The sequence below is a fragment of the Electrona antarctica genome (genome assembly GCF_951216825.1).
Source record: "Electrona antarctica genome assembly, chromosome: 7".
In the NCBI taxonomy this organism is placed as follows: domain Eukaryota; kingdom Metazoa; phylum Chordata; class Actinopteri; order Myctophiformes; family Myctophidae; genus Electrona; species Electrona antarctica.
The window spans coordinates 11,910,113-11,935,443 of NC_136812.1; the positions used below are offsets into that span (position 1 = coordinate 11,910,113).

Genomic DNA, 25,331 nt, shown 5'->3' on the forward strand with positions numbered 1-25,331 from the left:
GGACAATATGTACATTATTTATAATAGCTACTACCTACAGTAACCGTAAGGTGTAACTGTTCTCTGGTGTGGTGGCAGTGCATTTATGTATGTGCTTACTTACAGTATATGTGCACATACAAAATAACAACTTGGCTCAGATAATGTGTAATGTGCTCTACATTTGTAATCTATTGTAAAACATATTCTAGGTGTCCTGCAGACACGAATGTCGTCCTTTCAGTTATATAATAACATGTTGAAGATGTTTGGAAGACACCTGAATAATACACCAGTATTATGTCTGTTCTCAAATATCATTGGTCATTAATGCATACTAAATTTCACATACAATGACTACGGGGCTGACAGCAGTGGAATCTGGTCTGAGAAACGTAATCAAGCTGTTGGGTGTTCATCCTTAAAGCTACAATCCGTAAGTATTGTGTCTCACAGACAGAGAGGGATATAGGATGTCCTGCTGAACATGCTGTTGTTAGTAGCGGTTTGTATTGAGTACGGGTTTGAACCTTAGAGTATATATTAATAGAGACGTCACCGGATTTCTCCTCCCATCCACTTGCATTAAGTTGCTCAAAAGCGCATGAGGAGATTTCACTCATTGAGTGCATTCTGGGATGGATTGCCCCAAACACATGAACGTGCTGGCCATTGACTATCATTGCGCCATTTGCGTGCGTTCACGTATGAAACATAGCGTTCACGTGTCATTGCCCCAATAACATGAACGTGCGCAACGATAGTCAACGGCCCAGCGCTGGCTCGAGCTGCAATACCAAATTCGGCCATTTGGGCTCAGGGTTTCCTCGGTGACGTCTCTATTATTATATACTCTAAGGTTTGAACTCTGTGATTGTACTTCCTGTTAGCTGTCTCTGTGTGTCCTCTGACTCCAGGAGCAAGAAGTGGGCCAGTGCTCGTCCCAGAGAGTCCAGCAGCAGCATGGGGCATGGCTGGAACCTCTATGTGATCAACACGGTGTCCCCCATCGAACTCTATCATGAGATGGTACACACACACACACACACACAAAATTACACTTGTGTTAAACAAATTCAGATAATTCCAATAAGAACATATACCGTATAAACAAACATTTAGAAACAAAAGATATTACACTCTTACACTCCAATACACACTATTGGAGACTTTTATCTATCTATAAATGTCTGTGTGTACGTCTGTAATCCACGTAACACGAAAGCCGTTCGCCCCACCGACTACAAATTCGACACACACGTTCTCTGACAAGGGTACAACGGGTATCGCATAGCCGGGTGGGGCATGGATCTCCAACTTCCATCGTTACCGACTCTGTGCTCTACAGCCGGGCACCGGTCTAGTTAAATTTAAATGTAATTTTCTTAAGCAATGGTTTAAAAAGTAGTCCACAGTGACTTATCTGTGTGTGTGTGTGTGTGTGTGTGTGTGTGTGTGTGTGTGTGTGTGTGTGTGTGTGTGTGTGTGTGTGTGTGTGTGTGTGTGTGTGTGTGTGTGTGTGTGTGTGTGTGTGTGTGTGTGTGTGTGTGTGTGTGTGTGTGTGTGTGTGTGTGTGTGTGTGTGTGTGTGTGTGTGTGCCTGTGCCTGTGTGGGTCTGTCTGTGTCTGTGTGTGTCTGTCCGTCAGCTTGAATATAGCCGGCGTTACGCAGAGACAAACCCACAGCCCCAGAGCTGTTGGCACCTCCTCAGTGAATCCCACCTGCTCCTCCGCGCTGCCTTGCTGTCACCCCCGGGGGCCGCCTCTGTGAAGCCCTCCGGCCGTGGGCCGGGGGCCGACGCTGCCTTGCTGTCGCCCCCCTCGGGGGGCGCTTCTGTGAAGCCCTCCGACCTGGGGCCGGGGGCCGGCACTGCCTTGCTGTCGCCCCCCTCGGGGGCCGGCTCTGTGAAGCCCTCCGACTCGCCCAACAACTCGGACTGCACCCACGCAGAAAGAGACACCGACACGCAGGTGGACGGACAGAGAGACAGAGAGACAGAAAGACAAGAGCTTGAGGATGCCTTCAAGGAGAACTGCGCCCAGCTCGGAGACTGCTTCAGCAGGCAATATACTCTTAATATAGCAAAATGGACCAATATATGTATCTCCATGTTTGCACGATAGCACACTAGAGCACACTAGAGCCTGACCGATATATCCGTGTTGCCGATATATTGGCCATTATTTACATCATAACATCAGCATCGGCAATTATGTCCCAATCATTATAGGTGAAAAATGTTTTCAAAAACCGCAGATCTACAAGCTCACAACGTGTCACAAATGTGACGCCTTGTAAGCTTGTAGATCAGCAATCTTTGACATTTTGGAATAGGGCATAAGCGGTAATTTTAGTTTGTTTTTAATTATTTGTAATTATTTTCAAATTGAACCAAAACTCTGGTGTGGGACACACACTCACACTCACACTCACACTGTCTTTTGTTTGGAACATGACGTTAAACTCTCTCCTGGCTTTTCCTCCGCTGTGCTCTTTCCCCTGTAGGAGTGGTCAGAGGGACTGCCACTTAGCTCTGCCTTACTATAGGATGTCTGACCTGTCAATCACAGACGTCATCTCCAGGAACCGCCCCCTTCCCAGCAGCCCATGTTCTTATGGCCCAGGCTTCCTGTTTTACCTGAAGCACTTCCTGTTAGAGGACGCAGACCAGATCCTCAGCCAGGTACAGTCTTAGAGTTTATATTAATAGAGACGGCACTGGATTTCTCCTCCCATCCACTTGCATTAAGTTGCTCTAAAGCGCATGAGGCGATTTCACTCCTCCTTCCGGGTAGGAACAGAGTGCATTCCGGGGATTGATTGGCCCAAACACATGAACATGCTGGCCGTCTATTTAAAAAAAATCACACCCGTGTGAACTGAGTTTCTGCACAGACTAACAAAGCCAGTTGTAGGAGTGGTTTACACCACTCAAAAAGTACATGTTATGAGTGAGCCAGCTGGCTGTAGCAAGATGTCCGCCATGTGGCGACGTCACTCTCCATTGGCCAGCAGCCAATCTAGCCTTTCTTATATCTAAGACTACACCCCCCCCCCCCCCCCCCACACACACACACACACACACACTACAATTTTAACCTACCGATGAAACATAACCGAAAATATCATGAAAGTAACATTCATGTGATGCATTTGCGTCTGCAGGAAGCAGCCGACGAGGTGATAGACGTCTTCAGCCAATCGGAGCCCTCGCAGCTGGTGAGCGTGTGTGCGAGCCCGGGCATGGCGAACATCAGTCCCGCCACGGCGCTGGTTCGCTTGCAGCACGTGGAGGACACCACGGGCGTGTCCGTTCCCCTGACCCTTACCATGGCAACCATGGCGCTGCGCCTGGGAAACCTACCGCAGTACACGCAGCTGATCACTAGGCACGCTGAGGTCAGTGTGTGTGTGTGTGTGTGTGTGTGTGTGGGGGGGTCTCCTGTGGTGAGCAATGTAGCCTCGGGGACCGCAGACGTTTTGTTTTCAAAAGAATAAGAATTTGCCTGGGCAAACGAGTCAGGAAATCAGGAGCTGTCTGTGTTCTATCAGGGGGAGGAGGAGGAGGGGGGGGGGGGCACAGATCGGTGAACTGAAATGAAATGAAATGATTACTATATTTACCCAGGGTATCTGGGCTAAGCTCAAGAACTTATTTCCAGCCAGGCCCTGCTCATAGAACATTTCATCGTAGTGGTTCAATGCCTTGTTCAAGGGCACTTCAGCGGTGGTAATTTTAACGTGTCGGACCGCTGATTCGAACTGGCGACCTTCCGGTATCAAGACCGCTCCGCAATCCGTTCGGCCACCGCTGCCACTGATAGGATCCACCGGCTGTTTTCTCCAAATGTGAACCCTCTAGCCTCTAGACCAGAAATCACACTGGCTGGGGCAGGCTATGAGCAATGTGGCGGCGGTGGATCAGGGGTAGAGTGGCTGGATGGTAACCGCAAGGTTGCCAGTTCGAACACGGGCTCCCCCCAGAGAAAGTGTCGAAAGTGTCCTTGAGCAAGACACTGAACCCCAAATTGCTCCTGATGTGCTGGTTGATGCCTTGCATGGTTTCCGCCGCCATCGGTGTATGAATGTGTGTGTGAATGGGTGAATTGATGCACAATCTATGTAAAGCGCCTTGGATAAAGGTGCTATATAAATGCACCATTTTCCCATTTATTTTTTATTTTTTTAGCAATGTGACAGACAGTAATTGGCATTTAATTTTTTTTTCTTTTAAAAGAAATCTTCAAAGATAATGACATGCCCAGAATAGGGATGGTGAGTTTGAAAGGGGTTTAACCCATTTTGGGCGGGAACCCCTTTTGGTGTTAGCATTATGTTATGCTTTAGCTATTGAAAAATAGCAGATCTACAAGCTCATAGCGCGCCACTCGGTGGCGAGCTTGTAGGTCTGCTATTTTTTTTAAATCGTGAAAATGTGGCGCAAATCTTTGAATATATGTTATTTCAGAGCATTTTTAACTCAAATCTTTGCATCTGGGGGGTCCCTGGAACAACATATGTTCAGATGGGGGTCCGCAGCCTAATACAGATAATTCTGGGGGTCCTTGACATGAAAAAGGTTGAACACCACTGCCATAGAAACATGGGTTTTTCAGAAAACTGTTAGGATTTAGAAGCCTTTTTTTAATCGACCTCAGTCCAAAAGGGGTTTAATCCTCCCTGGGGCTACACTGGAGTGTAGGTGCATGACACTGCAGTGTGATGCTGTGTTCGCCACTAGCTGCTAAGGCCAGTTTTTGCACTTCAAATACATCTGGACACAAAGCAGCCATTCCTCTTCTTTATTGTTCTTGTTGAGAATTTAGATAAGTACTTATTTTACTTCCATTAGGTATTAATTATACTATAGCCTACATACAATTTCTGATATTCATCATCAGCCTATATTAACTGAATACACAGATTTTACCTGTTGATTGACTTTAGCAGCTGATAAAGTCTGTCATCATCTCATTTGAGGTCGGAGTGAGTGTTGGTTTCCTTAATTTTTAGTGCTTTTTCAAGATTCATGTTTTTCTTGTAAGCCAACTAAGAACAGACAACTAAGAACAGACAGCTAAGAACAGACAACTAAGAACAGACAACTAAGAACAGACAACTAAGAACAGACAACTAAGTACAGACAACTAAGAACAGACAACTAAGAACAGACAACTAAGTACAGACAACTAAGTACAGACAACTAAGAACAGACAACTAAGAACAGACAACTAAGAACAGACAACTAAGTACAGACAACTAAGAACAGACAACTAAGAACAGACAACAGACAACTAAGAACAGACAACTAAGAACAGACAACTAAGAACAGACTCCCGTCTGATTTTACAACCTGCAAGAACAAGGCTGTGTTGGAGCGTTTCTTTCTGCCTTCCCCAGCCAAGAGGCAACATTATTGGATTAGAACGCAGAGGAACTGAACTGGCACCAAACAGCCTCAGATTGTTTTGTTAGGCTTCGCTATGGGTTGTGAAGGCCAACAGACAATGGTCTCTAGTGACTACTGAGTACTAAGTACAGGCAGACAGACAGCATATAGGTCGTCAGGAAGCAAATGATTTGATCTAATCAAACCAACTACATCCATGCATGCAAACATGATCCGATTAGTTTGTTGAGAATGCTGCTGAAGAGACAATGAGGCTAAGCTGTTGTTGTGGATACTGGTTTTATTTAGTGAAGAGTCAGGCACCAAACAGAACACAGACATGACACTTAATCATGAAGACAAATGCTGAATTTAGTGTTTTGAATATTCAGTAATGACGGCAGATTTACAAGCTCACAATGCGTTGCATGTAGATCTGCTATTTTCAAAAGATTTTTAATACATTTAATACATTTTAAAATGAAACAAAAAAGGAACATTCTGCATAATGAGTACTTTCTACTTTTGGTACTTTAAGCACATTTTGATACCAATACTTTTGTACTTTTACTCAAATTATGTATTACCGAACTTTCATATTGATACTTTTACTTTTTCCACCCCTGTGTGTGCGTGCGCCCGTGCGTGTGTGTGTGTAGATGCTGCTGGTGTACGGCTTCATCGAGGAGCCCAGGCTGCTGCTCCACTGGGGCCAGCAGGGGGACACGCAGACGACGATGCCCACAGCCTTGACCACACACCTCACACATACACAGACGACGATGCCCACAGCCTTGACCACACACCTCACACACACACAGATGATGATGCAGCCCACAGCCTTCACCACGCACCTCACACACACACAGATGACGATGCAGCCCACAGCCTTGACCACACACCTCACACACACACAGCCTGGCCTGCTGGTGGCGGCCATGGTGGCCCTGCATGAGAACAACAAAGTACAGCTGGACCAGGCTGACCGCATCTTCAAGGTACGCCAGTTAGTTTATTAGCCCGACTAAACTAAAAGCAAAAGAAAGAAGAAGCTTGTGTGTACCTATTTTTGATACCACCAGCGTTCACTATGGTGGGTTAAAGTTATCAGTCGCTACGACTGATTTCAGTCATTAAGATGGATTCCATACATAGAATCCAGCCATGTCGTCTATGGCATTTTGCGCAGCGAAAACAAAACATCATCATTTTACATATTGTGTTAATTGTTTAGGAAACGGCGCTAGTGTGGGGAGACTCCTCTCACAGTGTTTCACAAATCTCACATAAGGACTTTTTCAGTCGTGTGATTCCATATACCGGTAATACCGGTACATGGATTAAAGAAAAAAATCTATCGGTATAAGTCGGTCTACTTCTGGTTCTGTAGGATCTGGGCTGTGAAGATGGGCTGTTGGTGGACTTCTGGGAGGCGGTGCTAATGGCCTCATCGCAGGACACCATCATCCACGAGCTCCTCTTCCGACTGGCCTCCGTCTACATTGAACGGCTGACCCAGACGCAGCCTGACGCGCGCTCCAGCCTGCCCCATGCAGCCCCTGTCTGCAAGTCCCTGAAGACAGCCGAGGATCTGGTGCAGTGGCGTGTTTTTAATCACTAGAAGAATGATTGATTGTTCATTGCTTTTCTTCCTTCTTTGTGATTGCATGGTAAAAAAAACATTCCTTGGTGAGTTGGCGTAGCTCTGCAGGAGTCTAGATCAGTAGTTCTAAACCTATCCTTGGTGAGTTGGCGTAGCTCTGCAGGAGTCTAGATCGGTAGTTCTCAAACTTATTCATGCCAAAGAGCCCCAAATGTATTAACCCATTTTGGGCGGGAACCCCTTTTGGTGTTAGCATTATGTTATGCTTTAGCTATTGAAAACTGTCGGGATGTAGAAGACATTTTTAGAATCTGATCTCAGGTCAAAATGGGTTAAAAGGTATTTGGCCGGGGAGCCCCATCCCCCCCCCCCCCCCCCCCCCCACCAGATTTGAAATGTTGTCCAGGTTTCACCAGGCTAGGTTTGTGTACTGTGTTGGTATGTCAACTGTATTGTATCAGTATGTAACAATGTTCTGCCTTATAGGCACTTTGTAACTGACTGTTTTCCCAATTGTCTGACTGCACTGTCAATGTTTATGTCCTTCGTACAAGGTATTTTTGTATTTTTTATGTGGATATAAATAAAGTTTGTGTGTGTGTGCGTGTGTGTGTGTGTGTGTGTGTGTGTGTGTGTGTGTGCGTGTGCGTGTGTTTCAGATTAATTCATGCTCCCACTATGGTATATTGTACCCCTGGCTCAGTGTTCTCACTCCAGCTCTCACTACCACTTCCCAACAGCAGGAGGCGCTTCACAAATTACAGGTAAAACTCAAACAGATTCAAGGAAGGACACACAACGTCTTTCTCTTTCCTTCTACCATCCTTCACAGGATTCATTCCAAGGACCCCTAAATGTGTATGTTTTTGGACCCCCTTCTGAGAAGATAAGGTGCCAGGGACCCCCATAAGAGAAGATTTGTGTAACCTTTTTCACAATTTGACAGGTTCTTTTTAAATAGCTGAAGTATAAAATAGGTTTAAAATGGTTAAATGTTGATGGTATATTAACGCATGTTGCTGGACACTCCCTGGAACCACCTCAAGGACCCCTGGGGGTCACAGGTCGTTAAGAACCGCTGCTCCACAGCTCTTGTTGTGTCTTAATTAGATATAAAAACCAGTGCAAATGTCTCTGTCCAGTCCCTGCTGTGTGGTCCGTCGCTGTCCGTGGGCTCCGTCGTCCCTCTGGTGGACCGGGTGTCCGAGGCGGACACTCTGTGGGGCCTCAGCCTGCACGTGCTGTGTGCCACCAGGAGGGGGCAGTACGAGACCAGCATGGAGAAGCTGCTGGACCGATGCCCTCAGGCCATCATACCCTACGCCAACCACCAGCTGCAGGACACACACATGGTCAGTGCAGAGCAGAGCACCCTGAACATGGACACACACATGGTCAGTGCAGAGCAGAGCACCCTGAACATGGACACACACATGGTCAGTGCAGAGCAGAGCACCCTGAACATGGACACACACATGGTCAGTGCATTGCAGAGCACCCTGAACATGGACACACACATGGTCAGTGCAGCGCAGAGCACCCTGAACATGGACACACACATGGTCAGTGCAGTGCAGAGCACCCTGAACATGGACACACACATGGTCAGTGCAGCGCAGAGCACCCTGAACATGGACACACACATGGTCAGTGCAGTGCAGAGCACCCTGAACATGGACACACACATGGTCAGTGCAGCGCAGAGCACCCTGAACATGGACACACACATGGTCAGTGCAGCGCAGAGCACCCTGAACATGGACACACACATGGTCAGTGCAGAGCAGAGCACCCTGAACATGGACACACACATGGTCAGTGCAGAGCAGAGCACCCTGAACATGGACACACACATGGTCAGTGCAGAGCAGAGCACCCTGAACATGGACACACACATGGTCAGTGCAGAGCAGAGCACCCTGAACATGGACACACACATGGTCAGTGCAGAGCAGAGCACCCTGAACATGGACACACACACATGGTCAGTGCAGAGCAGAGCACCCTGAACATGGACACACACATGGTCAGTGCAGAGCAGAGCACCCTGAACATGGACACACACATGGTCAGTGCAGAGCAGAGCACCCTGAACATGGACACACACATGGTCAGTGCAGAGCAGAGCACCCTGAACATGGACACACACATGGTCAGTGCAGAGCAGAGCACCCTGAACCTGGGGAGGACTGTACGCAATTTACTCCATGGTTCACATTCCTTGCACACCTTAACCCATTTAGACCTGAGCTCGATTCAACCAAATGTCTTCTAAATCTAATGTTTCTATGTCAGTGGTTCTCAAACTACTTCATGTCAAGGACCCCAAAAACTATATGCATTTGGCCACCGACCCACATCTGAAAATATATCGTTCCAGGGACCACCCCCCCCAGAAGCAAAGATTTGAGTTAAAAACGTTGAAAGAATATATATTCAAAGATTTGCGCCACATTTTCACAATTTTTCAATAGCTAAATTATAACATAATACTTAAAACACCAAAAAGGGGTTCCCGCCCAGAATGGTTTAAAGCAGCGGTTCTCAAACCTTTTTGGCCATGCCTGTTACCTCCCGCCCTAGCTGACGCACCCCCGCACATGGAAATATAAATTGCATAAGCTATATAGAGACAAATATTTCCTATTTATCCACATATATACACATATATGAACCTGAATATGGCTTATATATGCAGCATAGGCAGTATTCAACCAGTGCCATATATTGGTATAATATGATAATACATTTAAAATAAAACTCATAGCACCACCATTAGCGTTTTCATGTCGCGCACCCCTAGAAGCACGCACCACAGTTTGGGAACCACTGCCTTAAAGGCATGGAGGGTATGTGCACGCATATAGTGAGTGGCAAATGGAGTGCAAAAGTCAGTTTAACGTTGTTTAATGCAATCAAATAGGACTTTTCTGTTTGGATGTATAGGCTTTAGTTTGAAGGCCAGAAAGTAGTTTTTTGGCCACTCAGTCAGGAGGCATTCCCGCATAACGTCCGGGTATGATCATGATGGCATGCGCATAACCTAGTCTATACTGTATAGTTCACACCCAAAATTACTTTTTTCTATCGATTTGATTTCACCATGTTTATTTTGAAATGTTACATTGTGCTATAAATTAGTGTTGTACTGTAGCAGTCGTATAACAGTTCTAGTTAACCCATATTGGGTGGGAACCCCTTTTGGTGTTAGCATTATGTTGTGCTTTAGCTATTGAAATATAGCAGATCTACAAGCTCATAGCGCGCCAAAAATCGAAGAACGACTGACATAGAAACATAGCTTTTTCAGAAAACTGTCAGGATTTAGAAGACATTTTTAGAATCTGATCTCAGGTAAAAATGGGTTAATGTTTGTTAATGTCTATGTCTGTGCACAAAACACCACCACAATACTATGGAAGGTCTGGAGATGTACTGAGGGGGCATGTTTTTATACACACATGTATCAATCTAATTGAACAGATTGTGCTCAGCAAGGATAAACCCTACTAATTTTGGTGACCTAATTAATGGCCTTAAGGCCATGGAACTGAGCACAAACACACTCCCTGACTGTAAGATGAACCATGTTCTGTAATGTAAACAGTGCTGTTTGATGTCTCTGTGAGTGTGTGTGGTCCGCCTGCACTGCAGGTAAATTGTGATTTGTGATATGCCAACAAATGACCCATAAGGACCACCTGTCTGCCTTTGACTCATGGATGTGTTTTGTGTGACCTTTTCAAGGCGTTATGGTGGCAGAAGCTGCTCCCAGAGCTGTGTGAAAGGACCAGAGCGGCATCGGACAACGCCATTCTGCTGGCGGCTCTCAAAGGTACACTGCTACCAACCACATGCAACCTTTTTCTTTTTCATTATTATTATTATTATTATTATTAATAGAAGTATGAACAAACTGGTGACCTGTATCTTTTTAATTGTTTCCATAAAAAATCTAAATAGATACTAGACAGGCCAAATAGGTAGTGCAGGGTTAAACACTGTTCTGCTGGGGTTTCATTCCACCATGTTACAGGGATTGATTTCTCCATGTTGCAACAGCAGGTTAGCAGCGACGGGGACCGTGTTGGGTTTTTCAGGGGAACTGCCGGACTAAATTGGGTAGAAAAGATTCACACCTGTGTGAAGTGAGGGCCGCCGACCTCCTCCACATGCCCTAGTTTTTTCACGTCACTGAGATAAGGCATTACACAATGCCCCACACTGTACCACTTCTCGCTCATGTTATACCTACCGACGCAAATAATATTAACGAGAATTATATACATAGCCGATTTACTCAGACACATATGACGTAACTTCCCCTTTCATTGTCAATGGCATTTAATGTTTGTGTTAGCACAAAAAGCAGATTTGCTCAGACACATATGACGTAAATTCTCCTTTCATTGTCAATGGCAATTGTGACACGAGTTAGGTCAAAAAGCTGTATATAAGAGCGGCTAGCGCCCCTCAAAAACCACACTTGTGTGAAGTGAGGGCCGCAAGATGTATTTGTATATTGGCCACATGACATCTTACGTTGTCATTTACTGCCATAGCCTCGGTCGGTACCCAGGCTTTTATTTTAGTTCGCTACAGTGCTCTGAACAAACGTTAAAAATCCCATAGACTTGGCTGTCATATGGCGTAACCTTACATTATATTGAGTCCTAAACCCATTTTGGGCGGGAACCCCTTTTGGTGTTTTAAGCATTATGTTACACTTTAGCTATAGAAAAATAGCAGATCTACAAGCTACAAGCTTGTAGGTCTGTTATTTTTGAAATTTCGTGAAAATGTGGCACAAATCTTTGAATATATATTCTTTCAGAGCGAACGTTTTTAACTCAAATCTTTGCTTCTGGGGGGTCCCTGGAACAACATATTTTCAGATGGGGGTCAGTGGCCAATTACAGATATTTTTTAGAACAACTGACATAGAAGCATTATGGATTTTTCAAGAAAACTGTTAGGATTTAGAAAATATTTGTAGAATCGATGGTAGGTCTAAATGGGTTAACAGCTCATTTTGTGTGCTTTATTCATTCAGAAACGCTTGTGGTGGTTGCCATGGAGACGAGCCCGGCAGAGTTCCTGGAACTATTGCCTGACGATGGCACTGCCTTGTACTTCCTGCCTCATCTGTTGGCCTGTAGCCAGAAACATCTATTGGCTTGACAAATGTTTAAATAGTATGCTCGTTATGTGTTAGAAATTCTGTAACTTTTGTTTTAGCCCTGCAAGTGGCACTGACTTAATGCACATCAATGGTGTACACTAGCATTGGCATGCAATTAAATGGAGATGCTTACTTACAGGTTTTCTTATTAAGTATTGCGGTATAAAAGGCCTTTATTGACATAAAATGAGTTCATGTCTGGTGATTTTTATGTGAATTAGTGTGATGCATCTCGTCTGCAACAGACTAGACATGTTTCCTACCAATATGTACTGTACAGGCCTATTCATACCATACTTCAGGTTTAGGTGATAAGGTGACCACCGAAAACTACAACATGATGTCACGCCACGGTGATAAGTGACTCACCTCACCGCTCACCCCAACACATCTCTCTGTTTTTACTAACCACCGAAAAGGTGAGTATACGCATCACCTAAAACTGGAGTATGAATAGGCCTAAAGATTGTCGTCTGTATCATCACCGTAGTGGTGGTGAAGGTCAACAACATTGTACATTAAAGGTGGCCTTACACTAGCCGATTTTTTTCAATCTGAAATCTGATAGCACCACACACTACAGGATAATCGGAGCGGGGCAGAGCAAATATCAAACATTCTTGATGTTGATCGGGCCGATCCCGATCGCGCTTTGAGCGGTCGGGCACCTCCCGAGCGTCAAAAATGCCCGATTATCGGCTAGTGTAAGGCCACCTTTAGGCTGATCCTGACTCCGCAGCAACAGGGTGTTCAAAGTCTGTGGTGTGATGATGCATTCATTCATTCATCCTCATCAACTTCTGCTGAAATAAAAGAGGAATGAGAGAGAACAAGGCTACATTGTTTGGTTTCACTTAGCATTCAGCCTCCAAGTTCTTTTTTCTTTGTCATACACTTCCTTTTCATCATAACAGTTTTTACCTTGCCCAATGCCCATGGACCTCATTGCAAGCTAGTACATAATAAAGGTGTCGGTGTTGATTTAACTCACACTGGTACAGTACATACATTTGATTACATTTGTTACGCTTTTGGAGTTACAAATGGTTAACTCATTCTGGTGTTTTGGTGTTTTAAACATTATGTTATAATTTAGCTATTGAAAAATAGCAGATCTACAAGCTCATAGCGCGCCACCGAGTGGCGCGCTATGAGCTTGTAGGTCTGCTATTTTTGAAAAATCGTGAAAATATTTATTTCAGAAAACTGGAGGATTTAGAATATTTTTTTTTAATTTCGACATCAGGCCTAAATGGGTTAAATCAATGAACACTGAGGCTTTTAGTGTGTGCAGCTTGTTTATCTGACTAAATTGAACATGGTGTGGAGAACTTGTACTATAATGTAGGCTACTGTATAATAGTAGCCACCTTTTTCATAATCCAGGAGTAGGCATATAAATTATGGCTCAGCAACCTTTCAAGCCATCAAATTATTCACCCTTACATGTTTCAAGAACATGCTGGTCTGAAACATGACAGGACCGACCTGTCTATTACAGATTGTTGGAATCGGTTTCTTGTGCAGTGAAACAGCTTCTGCATACTTCCGCGAGTATTGCTGATTAAGGCTTGATTCCTAGTCGCTGTTATTGAGTGTTCACTTGACATTTTGTCTCATACAAAGCAAGCTGATTTAGATAAGATACAGAACATCACTCTGCTATGTAGTCCAGTAGACAATATATTTTATCAGGGGGGAAACCTGAAGAAGGTCAGTAGACCGAAAGCTTGCAAAATAAATACTTTGATTGTGCTCCGATCTGAGTGTGAGGTGCGGAGCTTCCCTTTATTTTTTATCAGGGGGAGACAGAAAGTGGTCAATTTATCCATTTTGTTTCATACCTTAGGCTGCCTTACATTTTTAGTCAAACCATCCTAGATTGAGAATGAAGTTGAGTTCATGGCTGTCAGACAGGTATGACAGCTATGCTTTAACAGACTTTTGATAAGAAAATGTGTGTTATATTTGCATGCTGACGCTGTATGCAGGTGGATCTTTAATTCTCTTATTTTATGTGTGTAATTTAATGCGATGCATTAATAGTGTTCTATTAATGCAGATACACTTAAAGTGTATCTTAACATATTTCATCTTAAATAAGCACATTGAACTTCCTGTGCAAGAATTTGCTGTATACACAAATAAGTAATAAAGTATGTCTTGATTTAAAATGCTACAGTTACAGTAATGTTATTTTATATTAGTTTATCTGTGTATTTATGCATAATGTAATGCATGTAACGTGGACATGGGATATGTTTCTTATAGCATAAACATAGTTAAATCATCAGGATGCTTTTCAACATACACAGTAAAATCCTCAGTTTTATTTATCCATTTGGGAGTGTGCAAAGGTTACATTTGTACTTGGAGAGAATCTCACAGGGTATTTTGGAGTGGACCTATGGAATGCCCGGGGCGCTCATGTCCTTTTGAGAATGATGACTCAATCATCAGATCAGTGATGTAACAGGCCTATAGGTAATAGATGCAGTTTGATTGGTGCTGTTTGATGTTCGTCTACCGTCTCGTTTCAGTCATGTGACCTGTCCCTCTTTTAGAATGTCCATATCAACTGCAGTAACACCCATCGGTTCAAAGGTGAATCCATCTTTCTATCTGCAACACCACGTAAACATTTTATTGATGTATTCTCTCACATAACATGACACATTCCAGTGCTCTACACAACACCGCGGTAAAGTCCAGTCCTACTACTGTTTTTTTACTTACTTACTTTTACTTTCTTTTTTTGCAACTCAATGCATATCTGCACACACATACCGTACATTCATACTGTACATATCAAATTGTAAACGGATGTCTCTTTGTAGAAATATGTCATGATGATATCATATTTGTTTTAAGAACCATACATTTCTGCTACAGTATATTCAAGTCACATTTTTTTATTGTTTCCAATAATAGGCCTGCTATTTGAGTAACTCAAATTACTTGATTTCATCAATGTCAGTAGTACTAGTACCTCTCTGAACCAATCAGACATTTAGAACACACCCCTGGACAGGAGAGACCTGCTGCTCTGGACTAACCAAAAGCTTCCAAACACAAGCCTTTGAACCAATCAAAGCAGAACAACAAAGTTCTCTGCCTGAGTTAATCAGAGCCCAGCTGTTTGGACTGGAGGGAGGCTCTGCTAGCATAGTAGCACCCTGGCAATGTTAAGAACAGTGGTGGTACAGTAGTCAGGAAGGAGCACTCGAGACAAACAATTAAGTCTCTGCTGACAAGAGTTAGAAGAGAGAGAGATTATAGAAGTGTTCAGGAACAAAGAAAAACGAGAAGTAGGAAAAAAGTACGAACCACGTCGAGAAAAGGATGAGTTTTGTCGAGAAGAGGCCAGAAGTACTGGTCACCACCACAGAGCACATTGAAATGGAGCTGTTCACCTCACAGGAAGATGATCCCTACACTGTTATCATACAGGAGCCTGTCATCCTGCAGGAGAGCAGCTGTGAAGAACAGGTAGGGCTGGACTGTAGTGTTTACTTTAGAACAAGCTGTTTCTGGAGGTTTGAAGGAGGCATAAATATGTGTATGAAGATGATAATGTATAAAATATGTAATTGTCTTGCTTAAGGTGTGATTTAAAGTGGGTATAAGTTATATGTTTTTGTAAAACAAAAAACAGAAAATCTATTTTCACATAACACCCAGAATGTAATATAAACGTATAAATCTTCTTTTACACTTTTTGACTGATAGTTTGCTTCCAAAACATTTGTAGTCTGTTGTTTATGATGGCACAAGACTAATTTGATTATTCTGGGGTTCCATCAGGCCAAGATGTTTGCCTGATTCAAATGTTCCTATCGTTCACCTCAAATATGTTATTGATCTAGTTAATTAACCTGTATCTCAATTACTTGAATTGATGCTTCTGAAAAGGACACACCACTTATCATTTCTAAGTTGTGTGTCCTTTTCAGAAGCATCTTCATGTTGTCTCGCTCTTCCTCTCATGAACAGCGAGAGCATCCTTTGCTTCCTGACTCAGAGGATCATGGGCAGCATGTGCAAACCAAGAGAAGCAGGCGGTCTACATCGGGAGTGGATGAGGTGGGGGTCCCTGCTATCCAGGAAATACACATAGAAATGGAGGTAAGTGGGAAAGGTCCCACTTTCAATTTGAAAGTGTTCCAGTTCCAATTATGTCTGCTCATTTCTTTGTGTCATCACGTCCAATTTCACTTTTATAATCTGTACTGTAACCTGTGTGAGTTCTCTCTCCTGGATGGATAAAATCTTTTTTATTCCCAACCTGAAAGTGCATTTGCTATGCAATAAAGTGTGAAATGTGCAATACAGATATATTGACTTTTCTCTTTGGCTGTTCATTGTGTCTCCTCATTCCTCCTGCACTCTAGTGAGGTCTTTAACCAAGAATTGGAGAGTCTGGATTGGTCCGATGAGCTTAACAGCACACTTGTCGAAGAAGCTTGGCTTGGCTTCAAAACCAAATTTACATCAGTACTGAACAACATGGCTCCTCTGAGAACCATCAGGGTCAAAACCCGCTCGGAGCCATGGATGAATTCGGACATAATGACTGCAACGAATGCCAGAGACAAAAAATGCTCTGAATTTCTAAAATGCAAGTCAAAGCTTGCCAAGCGCTTCAACAGGGGTCTCCAAGCTCAGCTGGACAACCTAAAAACCCAACGAAACAGGCTAAGAAATAATGTTACTGCCATGATCAAATCCGCCAAAAGTAACTTTATTAATAATAAAGCTGAGGAAAACAAAAACAATCCTCGAGAGCTCTGGAAGCTACTCAACAACCAACTAGGCTGTAGTCAGAAACTGAAAACCAGGTTTTCAAACATAAACATTAAAGCGAACAACACTCTCATCACTGACAAGCTTGATGTGGCCAACTACTTGAACATCTTTACAAACATAGCAACAACGCTGGTTAACAATCTGCCCTCCCACTCTGGGCTCTTTGGTGTAGAGCACATTAAAACCTTCTACAGAAACCTAGGTGTTTGTAAAGACGATTTTAAACTAGTTATGGTAACAACTGATGAGGTACTTAAGAAACTGAGTGCCCTCCAACCCCACAAGGCCACTGGCCATGACAATATTCCCTCCAAATTTCTCAGAGACTCAGCCATCTCTATAGCTCCAATCATCACCCACATAGTAAACCTCTCCATCAAACAGGGACAGGTCCCCCTAGATTTCAAACTGGCCAAAGTAACCCCCCTGCACAAGAAAGGGAGTAAAGTGATGGAAAAAATAGTCTATGAACGGGTTGAAAAGTATCTTGCCACTAATAAATTATTGTACGAGTTCCAATCTGGCTTCAGAACATCCCACTCCACTGACACATGCCTTCTCTATTTGAGCGACCACATCAAACAAGAGGTGGACACTGGCAAATACTGCGGCATGGTCATGCTGGACCTCCAAAAGGCTTTTGACACCGTGAACCACTCCATACTGGTTAACAAGCTAAAAGCAATTGGTTTCGATAGCACATCAGTGAGCTGGATGCAATCCTACCTGGAGGGGAGAGAACAGATGGTGGTACGTGATAAGTGAACGGAACACTGTCCCCCCCCCCCCTCCCAGTGAGCTGTGGCGTTCCACAAGGAAGCATACTAGGGCCTCTACTGTTCCTAATATATGTAAACGACATGACTTCAGCTTGTGACTGCAACTTGTTCCTGTTCGCAGATGACTCGGCACTGTTGGTCTCGGACAGGGACAAACTGCAGGTTGAAAATGCCCTCAGCTCTGAACTCGGTAGAATCTGCACCTGGCTCGCTGATAACAAACTATCTTTACACCTGGGAAAAACTGAATCCATTCTCTTTGGATCTAATTGTAATCTCAGCAAGGCAAATGGCTTCTTGGTTAGAGTGGGTGACAATGTTATCACACGTAAAGATGAAATTACCTACCTAGGTTCCATCCTGGAGGCTAATCTTTCCAGTGATAAAATGGCCACCAACGTAATCAAAAAAGTCAACCAAAGAACAAGATTCCTTTACAGGATCTCCTCACTGGTCGACAAAAACACCTTGAAGACCTTAACAGGAGCCCTTGTACAAGGCTTCTTTGACTATGCATGCACCTCCTGGTACCACAGCACCTCAAAGGCCCTTAAAACTAGGCTCCAGACCTCCCAAAACAAACTGGTCAGGCTCCTACTTGGCCTCACCCCCCGAACCCACCTCACCCCTGCCCACTTTGACAGACTGGCATGGCTTAGGGTCGGCGACAGAGTACAGCATCTTGCAATGGGTCTGGTCCACAAGATTCGATACTCCACCAAGATACCCATGTACCTGTGTAGATACTTCCTTAATGTTAACGAAGTCCACACCCACAACACCAGAGGGAGTGCAACGAACCATGTTCAACCCAGATTCGGCACAAACAAGGGACTAAATTCTTTTCGCTCCTATGCCACCAAAATGTGGAACGCCCTACCAACAGTCATTAAGACATGCGAATCCCTTGACTCCTTCAAAACCGCTCTCAAAGGGCACCTACGGATGGCTGCAATTCAAAACTGGCCCCCGTAAAATCTGAATTCCCCCCCCACCGCCCCCCCCCCCTTTTTCCCCTCACTGTACATGTTTCTTTTCCCTTTTTACCTCCATTATGATGAATTCCTGTACTGTTCTTTGTCTATATAGAAGTGTCTATTTGTACGTCTCTAAATGTTTTGATGAATTGAACATGGTGGACCCTGTTGTAAACAAGTGTAATGCTTAATTGGGTCGTCCACTCACAGTTAACAGCCTTTGTATTGAGTTTGTGCTTGAAATGTACTGTAATTCTGCAAACTGTTTTCAATCAATCAATCAATCTTCCTCCCAGGTCTTTTCTCCCATCAAGGTGTCTGAGAGCGAGCTGATGGAGATCAGGTCAGACCATTCCTCTGTCGTGACCCCAGTAAGTGTTATCAAGGATGTTCTTTGTCTTTCTTTCGACATATGTTTGTCTGTTTGTGTCTCAATAAGTCTCAAAGATTTGAAAGTAGTAGTGGACATTTACTTTCACTTTCTGTCTTTTTGTCAATTGATCTGTTAAATATGTCTACTTTCGATTACGATATTTATTGTTCAAGGTTCAAGGTTTCTTTATTTTGTCTCCCGAGGGAGAAATTTGTCTTGGACCCCAAAGACCTGCCCTGCAGCATACAGATACAATACAATACAATACAATACAATACAATACAAGACAACAAAGGCACACAGTGACCCGTACAACATTTAAATACCACACACCAACATACATAGTTCTGCCGCAGCCTTAAATGATCAGGATCAACTAAACAATCTCTAAATGTACGTGAATGTATCATATCAATGCATCAAGCTAATGTGAGTGTGTGTGTATATATCTACTTGTCTGAATGGTGGTGTGCTCTTACAGCCAGGAGATCCAGTAGCCTCTCAGAACAGAGCTCGTCGTCCCAAGTGGAGGAGACCGGCCCTACAGACCACAGGACTGGTCGTCAAAGACGTTGTCTGCTTACCCAGAGACCATTATATGGCACAGATAGACAGGTGTGTGTATGTGTGTGTGTGTGCACGTTATTCATTCATTGTAGATACTGAGATTGTTGTCCATGCTAAAGTGATAATTATTATAAGATGGTGGGCAGTGGCCCAGGAAGCAGAGTGACAGATGGGAATTGGAAGGTTCCCGGTTTGATCCTCCGCCAGCATTAATGAATGTAATGCCCAATGCGCTTTATGAATGCACCATTTACCATTTCAATGAAGGTGTGTATTCTTACAACCACAAACTCGTCAGACATCCTCAATATTCTCTCCACTTTCAAAGGCAACATGAATTGTCTTACACAAACCGAAACGGGTAACCAGTCTACTCTGCATGCAGTGACACTGTCTCTAAAATGTTTTGGTTGACATATTCACTGTTTATAGGTATTCTAATGGTCCTTCCTCCTTTCAAGACACAGTATTCCACACGGCAAGGAGCGAGCAGCACTGGCTGCCATGGGAATGACTGCTCGCATCACCGTTGACTACGGCTGGTCAGCCAGCCAGATGCAGAATAGACTGCTAGCACTTTTCCGGAGACGGATCTTGAACCAGCAAGGGAAAAAATTAACTTTCACATATCTAAAGGTGAGTTTCGACACACACATTTCATTATAATGTAGGCCCTTAAAGTATCAAGGTCAACGGACACCTTGTTTCTCCATATTTCAACTTTTAATGTTTTCGTTTTCTTCCGTAAATTAACGGCCTGCTTTGTCATACTACAGTGTCACACAAAAGTAGCAAAGATAGCCAATCTACAAGCTCACAACAGTGATGAGCTTAAAGATGTGCTATTTTGGAGGTTTGTCTGACCAGTTTATTCAGACCCACCATAAAGTGTGTGTGTGTGTGTGTGTGTGTGTGTGTGTGTGTGTGTGTGTGTGTGTGTGTGTGTGTGTGTGTGTGTGTGTGTGTGTGTGTGTGTGTGTGTGTGTGTGTGTGTGTGTGTGTGTGTGTGTGTGTGTGTGTGTGTGTGTGTGTGTGTGTGTGTGTGTGTGTGTGTGTGTGTGTGTGTGTGTGTGTGTGTGTGTGTGTGTGGGGGGGGGGGGGGGGGGGGGTCTAGTGTGTGCAGGGCTCTAGAGCGTGGTTCGTCCCCGACTCCCCTGCTGAAGGCTGGACTGGAGAACACGTCCTCAGGCTCACTGGACACGGACCTCTATACATCCTCAGTAACCATGACTACCCTGAGGTAAGACCTCTATCCTCAGTAACCATGACTACCCTGAGGTAAGACCTCTATCCTCAGTAACCATGACTACCCTGAGGTAAGACCTCTATCCTCAGTAACCATGACTACCCTGAGGTAAGACCTCTATACATCCTCAGTAACCATGACTACCCTGAGGTAAGACCTCTATACATCCTCAGTAACCATGACTACCCTGAGGTAAGACCTCTATACATCCTCAGTAACCATGACTACCCTGAGGTAAGACCTCTATCCTCAGTAACCATGACTACCCTGAGGTAAGACCTCTATACATCCTCAGTAACCATGACTACCCTGAGGTAAGACCTCTATACATCCTCAGTAACCATGACTACCCTGAGGTAAGACCTCTATCCTCAGTAACCATGACTACCCTGAGGTAAGACCTCTATCCTCAGTAACCATGACTATCCTGAGGTAATGACTATCCTCCGTTATGTTCTGTTATGTTGTGAAGCATTGCTGCTGCTGCAAAAAATAATCTGGGAATAAATTCCTTACCGTTTGTAAAGGTGTCTAGTAACACATCTCACAAAGATTGAAATTCAGTTTCCCTATAGGGGAATCTGTGACAGTTGGGGTTACCATTAATAACCTATATACAGGCAAAATAATCACATTTTTTATTCTGCTTTAAATGGCATGTGAGTGAGTGGTCAAACTTTTCCAAATGTGATGAGGTCATCACATTTGTTATGATGGCTATGGCCGTTTTTAGCCCAAGGAGGGTTTTTCGTGAATAACAAATGCTTGCAATGGATTCAGAATCATGAAAACACCCTTGTTTGACCCCTCACTTGCTACTTAAAGCAGAATGAAAATGTTGCCTGTAGTGTACATAGGTTGTTTCTCCCTACTGATTTCAGCTGTCCTCTAGCACCACCCTTAGGCCAAACCTTCAATAAGTTCTAACTTCAAAATCTAATGTGCAGAAATTGCTGAGCTCATCTCTCTACGGTACCGGCCCGCTACGATTCGAACCAGTTCCCAGATGGGCGTTAAGGAGCAGCACAGACTACAGTGTTCACTCTGGGTCTTGTTTATTTTACTCCTAGCCCAAACCCAAAATGGGGGGCATGCGTTAGGGGATAGGGTTAGTATGGGGCTCTATGGTTTGGGGATAGGGTTAGTATGGGGCTCTATGGTTTGGGGATAGGGTTAGTATGGGGCTCTATTGTTAGGGTTTGGGGATAGGGTTAGTATGGGGCTCTATGGTTGGGGTTTGGGGATACCCTGCTGGCCAGTTGAATCTCCAGGTCACAAAAAAGGCACGTTTAAAAACCAGAGGTGCCCCCAAACTGTGGAATGAGCTCCCTTCCCATGTGAAACTGGCCCCCACCATCGAGACTTTTAAATCTCGCTTTAAGACCCACCTGTACACCTTGGCTTTTAATTCCATTTGAGAGTTCTGTGTTTTTCTGTGGCTTTGTTGTAATGTGTCCTTTTTCTACTGTGTGGTTTGTTGGTGTCTTTTGTTTTAGCTTTCTAGTGTATTTAGCTTTTAACTTTCTGTACAGCAGAAATAGAAAATGTGCTATATAAATAAAGTGGATTGGATAGGGTTAGTATGGGGCTCTATGGTTTGGGGATAGGGTTAGTATGGGGCTCTATGGTTAGGGGATAGGGTTAGTATGGGGCTCTATGGTTAGGGGATAGGGTTAGTATGGGGCTCTATGGTTTGGGGATAGGGTTAGTATGGGGCTCTATGGTTAGGGGATAGGGTTAGTATGGGGCTCTATGGTTAGGGGATAGGGTTAGTATGGGGCTCTATGGTTTGGGGATAGGGTTAGTATGGGGCTCTATGGTTTGGGGATAGGGTTAGTATGGGGCTCTATGGTCGGAATATTTGGGTAGTCGGATTTATGGGTGTTGGATTATTGGGACGTCGGACTAACTAAAATGACAATATCTACTTTTTTTGGGCGGTGGATCAGAAGCATCTACTGTAGAAAGATATGTTTTTACTTTCTTTTTATATTGATCTCTTCAATCAGGTAAAGCCAGATAAAGCCCGTAATTACCTATGTCAATAATGTGAAAGAGACGTAAATGGAACCCTACAATGTATGACCATCTCTCAATCTCTTCTTATCAGACTAAATGTGATTGGGCTGGAAGACGCGAGACAGAAGTGGTCGAGCGGTAACGAGCACATGCATTGCTTCCCTTACAAGACTAGAGGAGCCGCTCCCCATCCCCCCCCAACTGAGTTCAACTGTGAAGTTTATTTTGTGTGTTGTGGACATTTTCCTCATGCCAAAACAGAGCCTATTCCGTTTTACCAGGAAATATTTATTTTGTAAATGTTTTATGTGCTGTAAAATAAGAGTTCATATTGACGTTTGTCAGGATGAGACGAACGCATGTAGTTCAGATTTGACATGCTAGCAGTCGGGTAGTTGCTTAACCTAGAACACATACCTAAAATAAGCAGATGAATAAAATACATTAATATTCTACACTGAGTGTACTAATTTACTCTGCCATGGATTGTCATAGAAACATCAATGAGGGTTGGTTTGTTGGGCTGACTCAAACGATACATAATACTGTGTACATAATAATATAGCATGCAAAATGTACAAATTAAATCAAATGAAACATTGATGACTTAATGAAGTCTCCCGTCAAACCATTGTGAGAAGAATGTTGACAAATTCAATGTTACTGCAAAGGAAGGTCACCTGAAGACAACTGCTGGTTTATAATGTGAATTTCTTTGGGTTAGGGCTATTTAATATTTATTATGGAAACGGATATTGAATCAGGCTGAAATTAAAATGGAAAACCTTTAATAAACAATTTACATCGATTTTACTTTATTTTTGGCTAAGTCCTTATATTACTACAGCATAGAAAATAATAGTGTTGGCTGGAGGAAGAGTGATGGCTCTTTTATTACCAGTGTGGTGTATTATGGAACCACAATTCATTCATAATAGCATAAATAACCGTTTTAAACAAAACGTGTAAACCTGAGTCTCTGTCTTCCCTAACTGAGAGACCAACAGGACATGTCATTGTCCTGGCATTCTATGTAAATAGATGTAGCTGTAGCATTTGGTACAGGGGGGTTGAGACCACCTTTGCATTTCTTGTCTCTGTCCTGTTTGCTATTTAAGACCCAATGAAATGTACTGTATTGTGTGCCACTCTCCCAGGCCGGACGGGCCGCCGGAGAGCTCTGTGATTCTGTTGAGTTTGTACTCTGTACTCTGAAATAAAACCGGACTCCCAAACAACGTTGCCTGCCTGTCTGCCTCCGAACTACTTCTCCGTATTTTCAAGTCCTTATGTTTGTTTGTGTGCTATAGAGGAGGAAAACAGTTTCTCTCTATTCATTTACTTCACCAGCTTTCTCAAACGCAACGTGAACCACTTGCAATATTGATCAGTTTCTCAGGGATGCTATCAAGGTCAAAGGGGCTTGCACTTTTATGTCTCTTTCTGGATGCTCCATGCTGTGCTTTTGTGTCTCTTTCTGGATGCTCCATGCTGTGCTTTTATGTCTCTTTCTGGATGCTCCATGCTGTGCTTTTATGTCTCTTTCTGGATGCTCCATGCTGTGCTTTTATGTCTCTTTCTGGATGCTCCATGCTGTGCTTTTATGTCTCTTTCTGGATGCTCCATGCTGTGCTTTTATGTCTCTTTCTGGATGCTCCATGCTGTGCTTTTATGTCTCTTTCTGGATGCTCCATGCTGTGCTTTTATGTCTCTTTCTGGATGCTCCATGCTGTGCTTTTATGTCTCTTTCTGGATGCTCCATGCTGTGCTTTTATGTCTCTTTCTGGATGCTCCATGCTGTGCTTTTATGTCTCTTTCTGGATGCTCCATGCTGTGCTTTTTGGGCTCTTCCTATCAGTATCACAAAGGTTGTTTGTGGCAAGAAACCTACAACCAACCAACAGACCCAGCTGCCTACAGTACATGGCCCACCCACAGACCACCTTACAGACCCTCCATCTGTTTTACAGTACATGGCCCACCCACAGACCCCCTTACAGACCCTCCATCTGTTGTACAGTACATGGCCCACCCACAGACCACCTTACAGACCCTCCATCTGTTGTACAGTACATGGCCCACCCACAGACCCCCTTACAGACCCTCCATCTGTTGTACAGTACATGGCCCACCCACAGACCACCTTACAGACCCTCCATCTGTTGTACAGTACATGGCCCACCCACAGCCCACCTTACAGACCCTCCATCTGTTGTACAGTACATGGCCCACCCACAGACCACCTTACAGACCCTCCATCTGTTGTACATGCATTACAGACCACTTCCACCTACACACCCTGGTCAAAAAGACCTCCCATATATAGACCTCGACCGAGCTGTACATGGACCCGGTGAACACAAGCCTAATAGATTATTGGCATCAAGGTGTTACTTCCAATGATGCCATAG

At 43.9% G+C, this 25,331-nt stretch overlaps 2 protein-coding genes across 9 annotated transcripts in view; both read left to right on the top strand.

Annotated features, from left to right (window-relative positions):
* The window catches only part of hps3 (HPS3 biogenesis of lysosomal organelles complex 2 subunit 1), a 27,797-nt gene extending 14,595 nt beyond the window's left edge, over positions 1-13,202 (top strand). For all 4 annotated transcript variants that reach the window (XM_079505308.1, XM_079505307.1, XM_079505310.1 and 1 more), the window contains 10 exons: positions 897-1,008; positions 1,626-2,041; positions 2,485-2,662; positions 3,145-3,378; positions 6,028-6,366; positions 6,759-6,962; positions 7,631-7,735; positions 8,114-8,323; positions 10,719-10,806; positions 12,025-13,202. In XM_079505308.1, coding sequence (XP_079361434.1) covers positions 897-1,008; positions 1,626-2,041; positions 2,485-2,662; positions 3,145-3,378; positions 6,028-6,366; positions 6,759-6,962; positions 7,631-7,735; positions 8,114-8,323; positions 10,719-10,806; positions 12,025-12,152 — 2,014 coding nt within the window. In that variant the 3' untranslated portion in view covers positions 12,153-13,202. The remainder of the gene's footprint in view (positions 1-896; positions 1,009-1,625; positions 2,042-2,484; positions 2,663-3,144; positions 3,379-6,027; positions 6,367-6,758; positions 6,963-7,630; positions 7,736-8,113; positions 8,324-10,718; positions 10,807-12,024) is intronic.
* Positions 13,203-15,236: 2,034 nt separating this feature from the next.
* Positions 15,237-24,158, top strand: LOC306926413 (uncharacterized protein). 5 transcript variants are annotated; one of them, XM_079505684.1, is made up of 7 exons: positions 15,237-15,642; positions 16,066-16,236; positions 19,012-19,086; positions 19,570-19,703; positions 20,117-20,291; positions 20,770-20,895; positions 23,012-24,158. In XM_079505684.1, the coding sequence occupies exons 1-7, from the start codon at positions 15,496-15,498 to the stop codon at positions 23,060-23,062; spliced, it is 879 nt and encodes a 292-aa protein (XP_079361810.1). In that variant the 5' UTR covers positions 15,237-15,495; the 3' UTR covers positions 23,063-24,158. The 5 variants fall into 5 exon arrangements, with proteins under 5 accessions (XP_079361810.1, XP_079361808.1, XP_079361809.1 ...); XM_079505682.1 differs by having other exon boundaries at positions 15,238-15,642; positions 16,066-16,278; XM_079505683.1 differs by having other exon boundaries at positions 15,239-15,642; positions 16,066-16,278; positions 20,123-20,291.
* Positions 24,159-25,331: the final 1,173 nt, after the last annotated feature.